Source organism: Somniosus microcephalus, chromosome 9 (genome assembly GCF_052327205.1).
Source record: "Somniosus microcephalus isolate GS21.2 chromosome 9, FLI_Smic_1.0, whole genome shotgun sequence".
NCBI lineage: Eukaryota > Metazoa > Chordata > Chondrichthyes > Squaliformes > Somniosidae > Somniosus > Somniosus microcephalus.
Genome location: NC_140995.1, coordinates 24,435,255 through 24,448,693, shown reverse-complemented (window position 1 = coordinate 24,448,693; position 13,439 = coordinate 24,435,255). Strand labels below are relative to the sequence as shown.

The 13,439-nt window shown below is 45.4% G+C and overlaps 1 protein-coding gene across 1 annotated transcript in view; it reads right to left on the bottom strand.

The window, feature by feature from the left end:
* The window catches only part of myom2b (myomesin 2b), a 158,351-nt gene that overhangs the window by 76,231 nt on the left and 68,681 nt on the right, over positions 1–13,439 (bottom strand). The window contains exons 14-17 of the mRNA XM_085996445.1: positions 11,039–11,166; positions 5,708–5,891; positions 2,713–2,887; positions 489–610 (exon numbers count right to left, since the gene is read on the bottom strand). Of these exons, the coding sequence (XP_085852571.1) occupies positions 489–610; positions 2,713–2,887; positions 5,708–5,891; positions 11,039–11,166 (609 nt within the window). The remainder of the gene's footprint in view (positions 1–488; positions 611–2,712; positions 2,888–5,707; positions 5,892–11,038; positions 11,167–13,439) is intronic.

The window sequence follows — 13,439 nt, the reverse complement described above, 5'->3', positions numbered from 1 at the left end:
GTTCATTGCGACCTAACTGTACATACATATTATTGATGTTAAAAAATCTTTAAATGTTTGTATTTCAGACATCCATAACCAGAAATTACGATATTTAACATTTGTCCTGCACGCTCAAATGTTTTTAAATCGGAAAATCTATCAGGAAACCTTTATGCCAATCATAGAATCCTAGAATAGTACAGCACAAAAGGAGGCCATTCGGCCCATCGAGTCTGCGCCGGCTCTTTCAAAGAGCAAGCCAGTTAGTCCCACTCCCCCGCTCTTTCCCCATATCCCTGTAGCTTTTTCTCCTTCAAGTCTTTATCCAATTCCCTTTTGAAGGCTACTATTGAATCTGTATCCGTATCCACCACCTTATCAGGCAGTGCATTCCAAATGATTAAACTCCTGTCTTTATTTGCTCCAGTAACAGTTTCTAGCCTCGTGCTTTGTATTTCCCCTACTATAATGTATAAACTGTTTGAGAGCCAGGAATGGATACTCACTGAGAGCTGCTTGGACAGTAATGGGATCTGATTCTTGGGACTCCTCGCTCATTCCCAGAGCATTGACTGCCTTCACACGGAAGATGTACTTGTGCCCACTCGTTAGACCATGAACAACAAATCTAATGGGGAAAAACACAGAACAAGTAATATTTTGTTGAAGCAATTCTTCAGTTAAGATAAATACATTCACATCCTTTCACAAGTCTGTCAGTAAGAGTATAATATTGGAGGTGGTATGTTCTGTTATCGCATGGATAAAATCTAAACTTTTCTTGATATATATTGATGACACTTTTCTTGATATATATTAGTGACTTGGACGTGGGTGTACAGGGCACAATTTCAAAATTTGCAGATGACCCAAAACTTGGAAGTATAGTGAACAGTGAGGAGGAGAGTGATAGACTTCAGGAAGACATAGACAGGCTGGTGAAATGGGCAGACATGTAGCAGATGAAATTTAATGCAGAAAAGTGTGAAGTGATACATTTTGGTAGAAAGAATGAGGAGAGGACATACAAACTAAATGGTACAATCCTGAAGGGAATGCATGAATGGGGGTATGTGTGCACAAATTGTTGAAGGTGGCAGGGCAGGTTGAGAAAACAGTTAAAAAGGCTTATGGGATCCTGGGCTTCTTAAATAGAGGTATAGAGTACAAAAGTGTGGAAATTATGAAGAACCTGTGTAAAACACTGGTTCAGCCCCAACTGGAGTGCTGTGTCCAATTCTGGGCACCACACTTTAGGAAGGATGTGAAGGCCTTAGAGAGGGTGCAGAAAAGATTTATGAGAATGATTCCAGGAATGAGGGACTTCAGTTACGTTGATAGACTGGAGAAGCTGGGGTTGTTCTCCTTGGAGCAGAGAAGATTGAGAGGAGATTTGATAGAGGTGTTCAAAATGATGAGGGGTCTGGACAGAGTAGATAGAGGGAAACTGTTCCCATTGGCAGAAGGGTTGGGAACCAGAGGACACAGATTTAAGGTGATTGGCAAAAGAACTAAAGGCGACATAAGAAAAAACGTTTTTTACGCAGTGAGTGGTTAAGATCTGGAATGCACTGCCTGAAAGGGTGGTGGAGGCAGACTCAATCTTATCTTTCAAAAGGGAGTTGGATAAGTATCTGAAGGAAAGAAATTTGCAGGGCTATGGGAAAGGGTGGGGGAGTGGGACTAGCTGAGTTGCTCTTGCAGAGAGCCGGCACGGGCTCGACGGGCCGAATGGCCTTCTTCCGTGCTGTAACCATTCTATGACTCTAAAATATTTGCTGGGTGTTAAATCTCACCTCCTCCCTCATTCATTACTAATTAAGCTTTTCAGTTTGTTTACATTTATTGAACTTTTAGCTTTAAAAACAGAAGTAGCGCTCTGAAGCTATAGGCCCAAAAACCCATGGGCCAACACCGCAGTGATTACACCAGGATCACGTCCGCTGGTGCTGCTTTGCCAGAGTTTGCAGAATCAGCAGGAAAGCAACCCATGGAGTGCCCCTTCAGAATTCACAGAAAGAAATTGGTACCTTATCTTTGTGGGTCCAGGCTGATTCCCTGACGTGGATCCTCTGATTGGGCCCACTTGCAACCTTTTGAAAGTTGATATGGCTCATCTATCTCGGTGTTGGCCTCCAATATTATGGCAGGTCCCCTTTGAGCCAGGGAAGCAGGAAGACCCAGTGCAGAGGGTCTCCAACCCCAGCTCTGCCTCGGTCAGTGGTTTTATAAAGGGCAGGCAGAGGTTCCGGCATAAACCCACTGAGCCACTCAGCCAACCTATATAATACTATTTTAAGAGGAAATCTTATGTACAGGAAACTCTTTGGTATCCGGCACCGATGGGACCAGGATGGTGTCAGTTGATTAAAAATTCCAGATGACAGAGAGGGTTATCTACCGAGGTTATTTTTAACAAACAAAAATGAAAAAAATCAAGAAATGTGCAGTATACAGGAATTGGACTTCCGACAGCGCCAAGAAGCCGAGTAGTGGCAGTTTGGAGAACTACCCCCACTGACTAACTCGGCCACCGCGGGAGACTCGGACTTGGACTCGGCAACATTTCCGGTTACTGAGGTGTTGTTTTCGGAGTATTAAACGACAGTTTCCTGTACTGCAACAGACAAAAAGGACTGTTGATTTAGTGAGATGCAGTGGGATTCTAACTTAAAACAAAATGTTATTTTTAATTCATACAAATTGAAGACAAGGAATTGTGAGAATGACCTTGTGTATTTTACAGGCTTATGATTGCATGGCTGCCAGTCATTGGTTCCCACCAGGCAGGAATCGATATAGTAGCCGATCAGTTCACTGGCATTTTTTGAAGCCAACCAATGCACAACAACTGAATGCTTTGTGTTTCTTGCACAGCGAACAGTACCAGGTGGAGATGGAATCTCTGAAAAAGGTAAGAATAATCACAATTAAAAAAAAAAAATCACAATGTAACAGTGAAATTTAAAGAGTTCAAGGTTTGACTAGGAGGAATATTTTACAACAGTGTTCAGCTCCATTCATAACACCTCTGATAATGACGCAGCCCATGCCAGTCTACAATGTCCACGTTTGGGCTGCCAAGTGGCAGGTAATATTCACACCACATAAGGGCAGAAAATGACCAACTCAGACAAAAGAAAGCCCAGTTATTTCCCGCCAATGGCATCAACATCGTCAAGTCACCTACCATCAAAATTTTGGAGGTCACCACTGACCAGAAGCCTAACTGAACCAGCCATATCGACACCATGGCTCCCAAGAGCTGGAGGAAGGCTGGGTACTATGGGACGAATGGCTCACCTCCTGATCCCCCTAAAGCCTCTCCTCCACTTACAAGGTTCAAGTCAGGAGTGTGGTGGAATACTCTTCACTCACCTGGAGGGTTGCAACTGTTCAGCACCATCAAAGACAGAGAAGTTTGCTTGATTGGTGTCCCTGCCACTGGGTCAATACCAACCACTGGTGCGCTGTGGCTGCAGTGTGTACAATCTACAGGATACACTGCCGCAACATTGACAGCACCTCCCTTCCCTGGAGCTCCTACCATCAAGGACAAGAGCAGCAATGTTGTGGGGACACCATCACGCACCATATCCTGACTTGGAGATATATTGCTGCTCCTTCACCGTCGCCAGGTCAATATCCCAGAATTCCCTATCTAACATCATCATGGGAGCATCAACACCACAAATGCTGCAGTGGTTCAAGGAGAAAGCCCACCACCACCGTCTGCTCAGGACAACGAGGGGTGGAAAAGTGGAGAAAGCCCACCACCACCGTCTGCTCAGGACAACGAGGGGTGGAAAAGTGGAGAAAGCCCACCATCATCTGCTCAGGACAACGAGGGGTGGAAAAGTGGAGAAAGCCCATCAGCATCTGCTCAGGACAACAAGGGGTGGAAAAGTGGCCTTGCCAGTGTCACCCACATCCCAAGAACAAATTAAAAAACACTAGAAACAAAATTATCGTTCCTTTGGTCTTAAAGATATAATAAAAAAAGCAGCACTTGACACCACCAATGGTTTAACTGCGAAGTGCAATAACCATCGTGTTACAAAGGCAAAAAGGCCAGCCGAGTATTGGATTCAATCCCTGGACTGTACCGAGTTAGCTGATCTCAGCTGGAGCAGGAGTTTAGACATTACAATTAGTGGCAGTGCCCCTGAGTGAAGGAAGGGAAATATATTAGCCAGTTTTCTCATTTCTAATCACGATGCACTGTCTCTTCCTGGAAGGTGTTTGGACATGGATGAGGCAGGAGGGCAAGACTAGGCTTGGCTGTGATGCTGCATATAGTCAAAAGCGTAATTGTTGAAGCCCACATATAAAGAATGGCCACTTGAGGAAGATAAGTATCTCCAACTGCCATCATAGAATTGGATCACCAAACAGTGTCAACTGATTTTCCTGGATTAAACAATGTTTTCTTTTTATTCGTTTATGGGATGTGCCCATCCCTAGTTGCCCTTGAGAAGGTGGTGGTGAGCTGCCTTCTTGAACCGCTGCAGTCCGTGTGGTGAAGGTACTCCCACAGTGCTGTTAGGGAGGGAGTTCCAGGTTTTTGACCCAGCGACGATGAAGGAACAGCGATATACTTCTAAGTCAGGATGGTGTGTGGTTTGGAGGGGAATTTGGAGGTGGTGGTGTTCCCATGCGCCTGCTGCCTTTGTCCTACTAGGTGGAAGAGGTCGCAGGTTTGGGAGGTGCTGCCGAAGAAGCCTTGGCGAGTTGCTGCAGTGCATCTTGTAGATGGTACACACTGCAGCCACGGTACGCCGGTGGTGGAGGGAGCAAATGTTTAAGGTGGTGGATGAGGTGCCAATCAAGCGGGCTGCTTTGCCCTGGATGGTGTCGAGCTTCTTGTGTGTTGTTGGAGCTGCACCCATCCAGGCAATAAATGTTGAAATTCATTCTTTTTCTCAGTTGAAAACATGCTACTAGTGCTGTGATAGGACAAGTATCTTCAATCAAGAGGCTGAGCACTGTTGTAACTTTGCCATTCATGAGCGAGCTGGGTCAGACTCAGATGCGGCGTTATCGATACCATCACACTGTTTTCCAGATATAGCCTCCATTTATTGAATGATCATAAATTACAGTAGATGCATTAAACCATGATATTTACACTGTGTGGCCGAGCAACAAAAGATATCCCAAATCAGCAGCTTATTTTCTTTGGAAAACTGGAGGATTTGAAGTGACCTAATTGAAGTTTTCATTAATGATGAAGGATCTGATGGTTGATGCAAGCAAATCTTTCTAGATGGCCTATCAGGGGCACTAATTAAAAATTAGGACTAAGAAAGGAAGTTAGTCAGAACTCAAGGAATAATAATTATGGAATAAGTTACCGAGGAATACTATTGAATCTGAAGAATAAATGGGTTTAGCAGACAACTGAATGCATTTCTGAAGTGAGCAGGGATTGAAGCATATGGTCCGAAGGTGGTCAAAAGGAATTGAGAACCATCAAAAAGGGACTGTTCATATTCTTTATAATTACACTTTGCTTTAATATAGGCCATTGTCAATCATTGTCAGACAACACTCTTTCATAACAAGAGCATGTTGGCAATGAATCTTTACAGTTCAGCTTTAGTGGTCTAGCACGGCTCATTGATCACATTGCACTTATTCTTCATGATGTATATGAAGAGAAAAGCATGCGTTTGTAATACTAATTCTACAATAAAATTTACTCTATATTGAACAAAGATATTACCAATGCGTTCCTGAACTACAACCGGTCCGGTGGACGCTGAAGGCTGGCTCAAACCAAACTTGTTAGCAGCATAAACACGGAATTCATAGGATTTTCCTTCAGCCAAGTCAAATATAGCCAAACGTGGGGATCTTGCAGCAATCTCCATGTTGACCCTTTGCCAGCCTGTGCTGCCAGCCATGGTCTGAAAGAGAAAACAGAACTTTATTACAGAACATGTCTGCTTAATCATTTGGAGGCTTGGGAGGGATGCATTACGGAAAGAGTATTTGACTTGCTTCAAAGGAGTCAAGGAGTCGCTGACAATATTTGAGCGAAAAGGGAGTGTTGTACAGATGGTGGTTCCATGATTTTTTTAAAAATAAGCTTTAAAAAGGTGCAAGTTATATCAGTGTTATACAAATCATATTTTATATGGGTTTCCAATCACCAATAGCTGTGTTCTACTGATCGGGTTATAAGGAGAGTGATCTTCTCGATTAGTGAAGGGGACATACATTGCGTATATCATATCGGAGGTTGTGGCATATCAGAGATCATTTTTATTTAAATCTACTACAATTTGTTCAAGGCAGGATTATAAAAAACAAACCAAACCAACCTTAGTCTGAGTAAATACCCCTTAACCTTTGCCTTCAAAACTGTTTCCCATATGAAAAATTAACTAGCTTCCTTCCCACCTGTAAAACTATCAACAGAGATTTTTTTTAAAATCTTTAAATTACATTTAATATAGTACATCACCAATACAGGAAGACTATGCTCAAGACATTTACAATATTGTGTCTATTGTACAATTTTTGCTGTTTTTTTCATAAGTCGAAGAATAAGCTAACAAATTATTTTAAATCTAATTACTGATACTCAATTCAGCCTTCTCTGACTAAGAAAGAAAGTTACATTTATATAGCACCTTTCACGTCCAAAAGCACTTGCAGCCAATGAATTACATTTGAAGTGTCGTCACTGTTACGTAGCACACACGGCAGTCAATTTGCATGCAGCAAGGTCCCACAAACAGCAAAGAGATGAATAGCCAGGTGATCTGTTTTTTTTAATATAAGAACATAAGAAATAAGAGCAGGAGTAGGCCATATGGCCCCTCGAGCCTGCTCCGCCATTCAATAAGATCATGGCTGACTATCGACCTGAACTCCACTTTCCCACCTGATCTCCATATCCCTCGATTCCCCTAGAGTCCAACAATCTATCGATCTCAACCTTGAATATACTCAAAGACCCAGCATGCACAGCCCTCTGGGGCAGAGAATTCCAAAAACTCACAACCCTCTGAGTGAAGAAATTCCTCTTAAATGGCCTACCCCTTATCCTGAGACGATGCCCCCTAGTTCTAGACACTCAGCCAGGGGAAACAACCTCTCAGCATCTACCCTGTCAATCCCCTTCAGAATCTTGTATGCTTCAATGAGATCACCTTTCATTCTTCTAAACTCCAGGGAGTATAGGCCCATTCTACACAATCTCTCATCGTAGGACAGCCCTCTCATCCCAGGAATCAATCTAGTGAACCTTTGTTGCACCGCCTCCAAGGCAAGTATATCCTTCCTTAGATGAGGAGACCAAAACTGTACACAGTATTCCAGGTATGGTCTCACCAAAGCCCTGTACAATTGCAGCAAGATTTCCTTACTCTTATACTCCAGCCCCCTTGCAGTAAAGGCCAACATGCTACAGGTAGACTACCCTTTATCCGGACTTCCGAAAACCGAAACCCTCTAAAAACCGAAGGTTTTTTCGTTCAGCGTAAGTCGTGCGTACGACTTACGCTGAACGAAAAAACCTTTGGTTTTTAGAGGGTTCCGGTTTCGGAAGTTCGGATAAAGGGTAAGTCGTGCGCACGACCCCCCGCCGACCCTCCCGCGGACCCCGCCGGCCCCGACAACCGCCGACCCCGCCAGCCCCGACAACCGCCGACCCCCCCGCGGACCCCGCCGGCCCCGACAACCGCCCACCCCGCCAGCCCCGACAACCGCCGATCCCCCCGCGGACCCCGCCGGCCCCGACAACCGCCCACCACGCCAGCCCCGACAACCGCCGACCCCCCCGCGGACCCCGCCGGCCCCGACAACCGCCGACCCCCCCGCGGACCCCGCCGGCCCCGACAACCACCGACCCCGCCGGCCCCTGCCGGCCCCGACAACCGCCGACCCCCCGCGGACCCCGCCGGCCCCGACAACCGCCGACCCCGCCAGCCCCGACAACCGCCAGCAGGACTTGGTGTTCTGATTTTGAATTTTGCGGATTATGCAACCCCACTAATCTCAGATCCTTTGCAGAAACGTATTTACTCACTGAGTCACCTGGGTTACTCCAATCACTTTTCATCTCTAACACTGTTTGTGATGAGGACAAGAATTTGCAAGATCAGCGTACAGTTTTGAATGCACCACGGCCTCTCGGACAGTCAATTTCTCACATCAGGCATGACGTGCACTCCAAAGCTCAAGACTAATAGGATCCACCTTCCACAAAGATTTTACATTTAAACCAGATCTCCAGGACCACGGGCAAGTCATATACTCACAGTGTGTCAGAATGCTAGATTAAAAGGAAACCAACCGCCGGCCCCGACCCCCGCCGACCCCGACTGACTTACGCTGAGCGTCAGCGTAAGTCGTGCACACGACCCCCCGCCGACCCCCCCCCGCGGACCCCCGCCGACCCCCCCGCGGACCCCCGCCGACCCACCTTCCGAAATCCGAAATTCTCCTTTATCCGAAACTCGGCTGGTCCCGAGGTTTTCGGATAAAGGATAGTCTACCTGTATTTGCCTTCCTTATTGCTTGCTGTACCTGCATGCTAGCTTTCTGTGTTTCTTGCACGAGGACATCCAAATCTTTAATTGGTTGAGGGGTAAATGTCAGGACACCTCCCCTGCATTTCTTTGAATAGTGCCACAGGATCTTTTACATCCACCGGAGAGGGCAGGCCTTGGTTTAACGTCTCATCCAAAAGACAGCACCTCTAATAATGGAGCACTGCCTCAGTTCTGAGTGAAATGTTAGCCTAGATTATTTGAACCCACAATCTTCTGACTCAGGTGCTACCGTTGGGCCAAGACCTGATTTCATAGATAAATAGATACATAGAAGATAGGAGCAGGAGTAGGCCATTCGGCCCTTCGAGCCTGCTCCGCCATTCAATGAGATCATGGCTGATCATCCAAATTCAGTACCCGGTCCCTGCCTTCTCCCCATATCCCTTGATCCCTTTAGCCTTAAGAAATATATCCAACTCTTTCTTGAATATACTTAATGAACTGGCCTCCACCGCCCTCTGTGGCAGAGAATTCCACAGGTTCACCACTCTCTGGGTGAAGAAATTCCTCCTCATTTCAGTCCTAAATGGCTTACCCCTTATCCTTAGACTATGACCCCTGGTTCTGGACTCCCCGGCCATCAGAAACATCCTTCCTGCATCTAGTCTGTCCAGGCCTGACAGAATTTTATAGGTTTCGATGAGATCCCCTCTCAATCTTCTAAACTCCAGTGAGTATAAGCCCAATCGACACAATCTCTCCTCATACGTCATTCCTGCCATCCCAGGTATCAGCCTGGTGAATCTTCGCTGCACTCCTTCCATGGCAAGAACGTCCTTCCTCAGGTAAGGCGACCAAAACTGCACACAATACTCAAGATGTGGTCCCACCAAGGCCCTGTACAACTGCAGCAAGACATCCTTGTTCCTGTACTCGAACCCTCTTGCTACGAAGGCCAACATACCATTTGCCTTCTTAACCGCCTGCTGCACCTGCATGCTTACCTTCAGCGACTGGTGTACAAGAACACCCAGGTCTCTTTGCACTTCCCCTTCTCCCAATCTATTGCCATTCAAATAATAATCTGCCTTCCTGTTTTTGCCACCAAAGTGGATAACCTCACATTTATCCACATTATAGTGCATTTGCCATGTTTCTGCCCAATCACCCAACCTGTCCAAATCGTGCTGGAGTTTCACGACATCCTCCTCACAGCATATCCTCCCCCTCAGCTTTGTGTCGTCTGCAAATTTGGAGATATTACATCCAATTCCCTTGTCCAGATCATTAATATATATTGTGCAACAATTTGGGGCATGGCAACTTTAAAACTGCACATTAAGAGTTACTTTTAATATGAATTATTAATTGGGTTCCATAAAGGAGTTGTGAATACTGACATTAAGGATTTAAGATATACATTTATAATTCAGAAGGGAATCACTGTGCAGCCCCCATATACAACGGCCTGACACACTGTAGCTCTACTGCACTACAGTCCAGAAACACTGGGCTAGAAATTAGTTTGGGCTTGTTTTCAGGTGCAGAATGGTCAGCGTGCTGAGAACATGGGCCTAAAGCCGGGGGCTCGAGACTTGACCAAAATTGGGCCTTGGGCCTTGGGCCTCATCCGCATGTATCCAGCGAACTGCCTCGAGACGTCTGGTTGGAAGATGACCAATTTGGGCCGACTGCCTCACCGGCAGTGGCCTCAGGTAAGTTGTGGGGGAGGAATGCGGGAGGGGGGTGAGCCCAGACCATCAGCAGCCCACAGTAGTATGTTGGACCCAGGAGGAGCACTCCTGCTCGCCTCCATCTCTACGTGAAGGCAAGTTTAAAAGAAAATATTTACTTTTTCATGGCAGCCTCCAGCCATCCCATCAAGGACTCAAAAACCAGAGAGGAGCATTCTCAGCGCATTCTCTGCTCAGGCCTAACGAATTTCTGGGCGAGTTCATGAAACAGATGTTAAGCCCCTCATTAACATATACAAGGCACCGAACACCTGTTTTAGGTGACCTCCAGGGATGCCCGAATATCACCCGACCCAATATGGCGTCAAACATATTTCAGTCGCCCTTGGGGCACGGGAAACAACACCGGATAATTGGTGCTTTTTTCCCCCCATTCTGCGCCTGAAAAATAGGCACAGCAGGGTCCAATTTCTGCCTTAGTGTAACTCTATTGTACTGCAGCCCCTTTGTGTTGCAAACCCTTTGCAATGACTGCAGCCCCTTTCCCTCGATCTTATATAGAATTACATAGAATCTACGGCACGGAAACAGGCCATTCAGCCCAACCAGTCCATGCCGGCGTTTAAACTCCACTTGAGCCTCCTCTCGTCCTTCCTCATCTCATTATCAGCATAATCTGCAAAACGCATTTTCAACAAATGTAATTATTATTTTACGCCCAAGTTATAGACTGATAATCCAAAAGTGATTTTGATCTAATAAGATATTTTAATTTGTATGGCAGGAGTAATATTACAAAAATCGGTTAGAAAATTAAATCATTACAGACATTTTTGGCCCAAGCACAAAGTTTTATACCTTTTCAATAAAATACTTCAGTGGTTCTCTGCCACGTGGATCAGGTGGATCCCAGCTGAGTACGATGTAGTTCCTGCTGGTCTCAGCTGCATGGACATTCGTGGGTTGCCCTGGGGATTTTACGTCCCCTATGGAATAGAGATAAGAGACAAATGGATTACTGGTACTACAGTTTTAACCTCTATGCTAAGACTCTAATAAAACCTAGGTGCATAGAGATGATAGCATTGCCTGAAAAGAAACACTGCTGTGGCACTAAACCATACATACCAGGAAAGTCCCAGACTCAATCTCTGGTTGTTACTGAGCTGATCTCAACTGGTCTGGCACTAGACTTGTACAATTAGACTCAGAAGGATAAAATCTACCAGAGATCGCACTCCAGATCACTCTCCAGTGACCACTGCTGGATATGCATGCCTGTGAAGGTCAGTTGAGGGCAGAATCAGATTTTTGTTGTTGACGTCCTTTACAGTTCAGTAGCTGCCAACGCTCACTGCTCAAGCTAGTCTATGAAGTATGACTTGGGTGAGGTACCAGAGAACCGGGAACACCCATGGAACCACATTCCAGCACGAATCAGCACCTTGCACAGAGATTAGTAAGAGGAGGTACTCAGGCTGGGAATTCGTAAATACACAAACAAACAAACCTAACTGGATCACTTTTCTTTCTGTGTTAAATGCATGAGGATTATCAATCGATATTCTTAATATGTGTCTGATTTTTAACAGGTAAATGGTATTCCAAACATTAGCTATGAGTCAGCATAAAAATTACTCGGGCTCATGAATATATAATATTGAGAGGAAAATAAGGAATTAACATTCGTCCATTTGGCTGTTGCTCACACTTACAACTTTACAGAGGGTCCAATACTGCACCCCAATACTTCAATATATCAGGCGCCACCGTTAGCCCCAGAGTCTCACCATGTACTGTTACCACTATACATAGAAAATATTTCACACATAATCACTTTTAGTTAAAACAAACATGGTACTGGAGAAAAAGGTTATGAATTGCAGCCCTAAGGTTGAATACAATTGCAGGATAATATTACCAACCAGAATCATTTTTTATTATCTCCTCCTCCCCAAAAGGCAGACTAATGATGGAGTATAGTTCCAGTGCATGTCGACAGGCTGCCAGGCCATGGGGAGCAGCAGAGCCAAGGACAATCTGGTCCTCACAAACATCAATGAACAAGGGCCCTAATCTTTCTCACGATCTCCTGCAGTAACTTTGGCAGCTGTTCACCCCATTTCTCTGGATGGCCTGCCGAGCTCCCAGTGAAGTTATGGCAGTAGAATGGGAGAACATGGCAGGAGAATGGGAGAACATGGCAGGAGAATGGGAGAACATAAGAAATAGGAGCAGGAATAGGCCACTTGGCACCTCGAGCCTGCTCCGCCATTCAATAAGATCATGGCTGATCTTGGGGTCAAACCTACTTCCCTGCCCACTCCCCATAACCCTTCACTCCCTTATCTTGCAAAAATCTGTCTATCTCCACCTTAAATGTATTTAATGACCCAGCCTCCAAGGCTCTCTCGAGCAGAGAATTCCACAAATAACCTCCCAGAGATGCCGGGGAACATAGGGTCTGATGAAAGGGAGGAACTGAAAGAAATCAGTATTTGTAGGGAAATGGTGTTTGGAAAATTGATGGGACTGAAGGCCGATAAATCCCCAGGGCCTGATGGTCTACATCCTAGGGTACTTAAGGAAGTGGCCCTGGAGATAGTAGATGCATTGCTGGTCATCTTCCAGAACTCAATAGACCCTGGAACGGTACCCATGGATTGGAGGGTAGCTAATGTTACCCCACTATTCAAAAAAGGTGGTAGAGAAAAAGGTGGGAATTATAGACCGGTAAGCCTGACTTCGGTAGTGGGGAAAATGCTAGAGTCTATTATAAAAGATGTAATAGCAGAGCACTTGGAAAGCAGTGACAGGATCGGACAAAGTCAACATGGATTTACAAAAGGTAAATCATGCTTGACTAATCTACTGGAATTTTTTGAGGATGTAACTAGTAAAATAGATAAGGGAGAACCAGTGGATGTGGTGTATTTGGACTTTCAGAAGGCTTTCAATAAGGTCCCACATAAGAGATTAGCGTGCAAAATTAAGGCACATGGGATTGGGGGCAAGGTATTGACTTGGATAGAGAACTGGTTGGCGGACAGAAAGCAAAGAGTTGGAATAAACGGGTCGTTTTCCGAGTGGCAGGCAGTGACTAGTGGGATACCGCAAGGATCGGTCCTAGGACCCCAGCTGTTCACAATATATATTAATGATCTGGACGAGGGAATTGGATGTAATATCTACAAATTTGCAGACTACACAAAGCTGGGTGGGAGGGTAAGCTGTGAGGAGGATGTCGTGAAACTCTAGT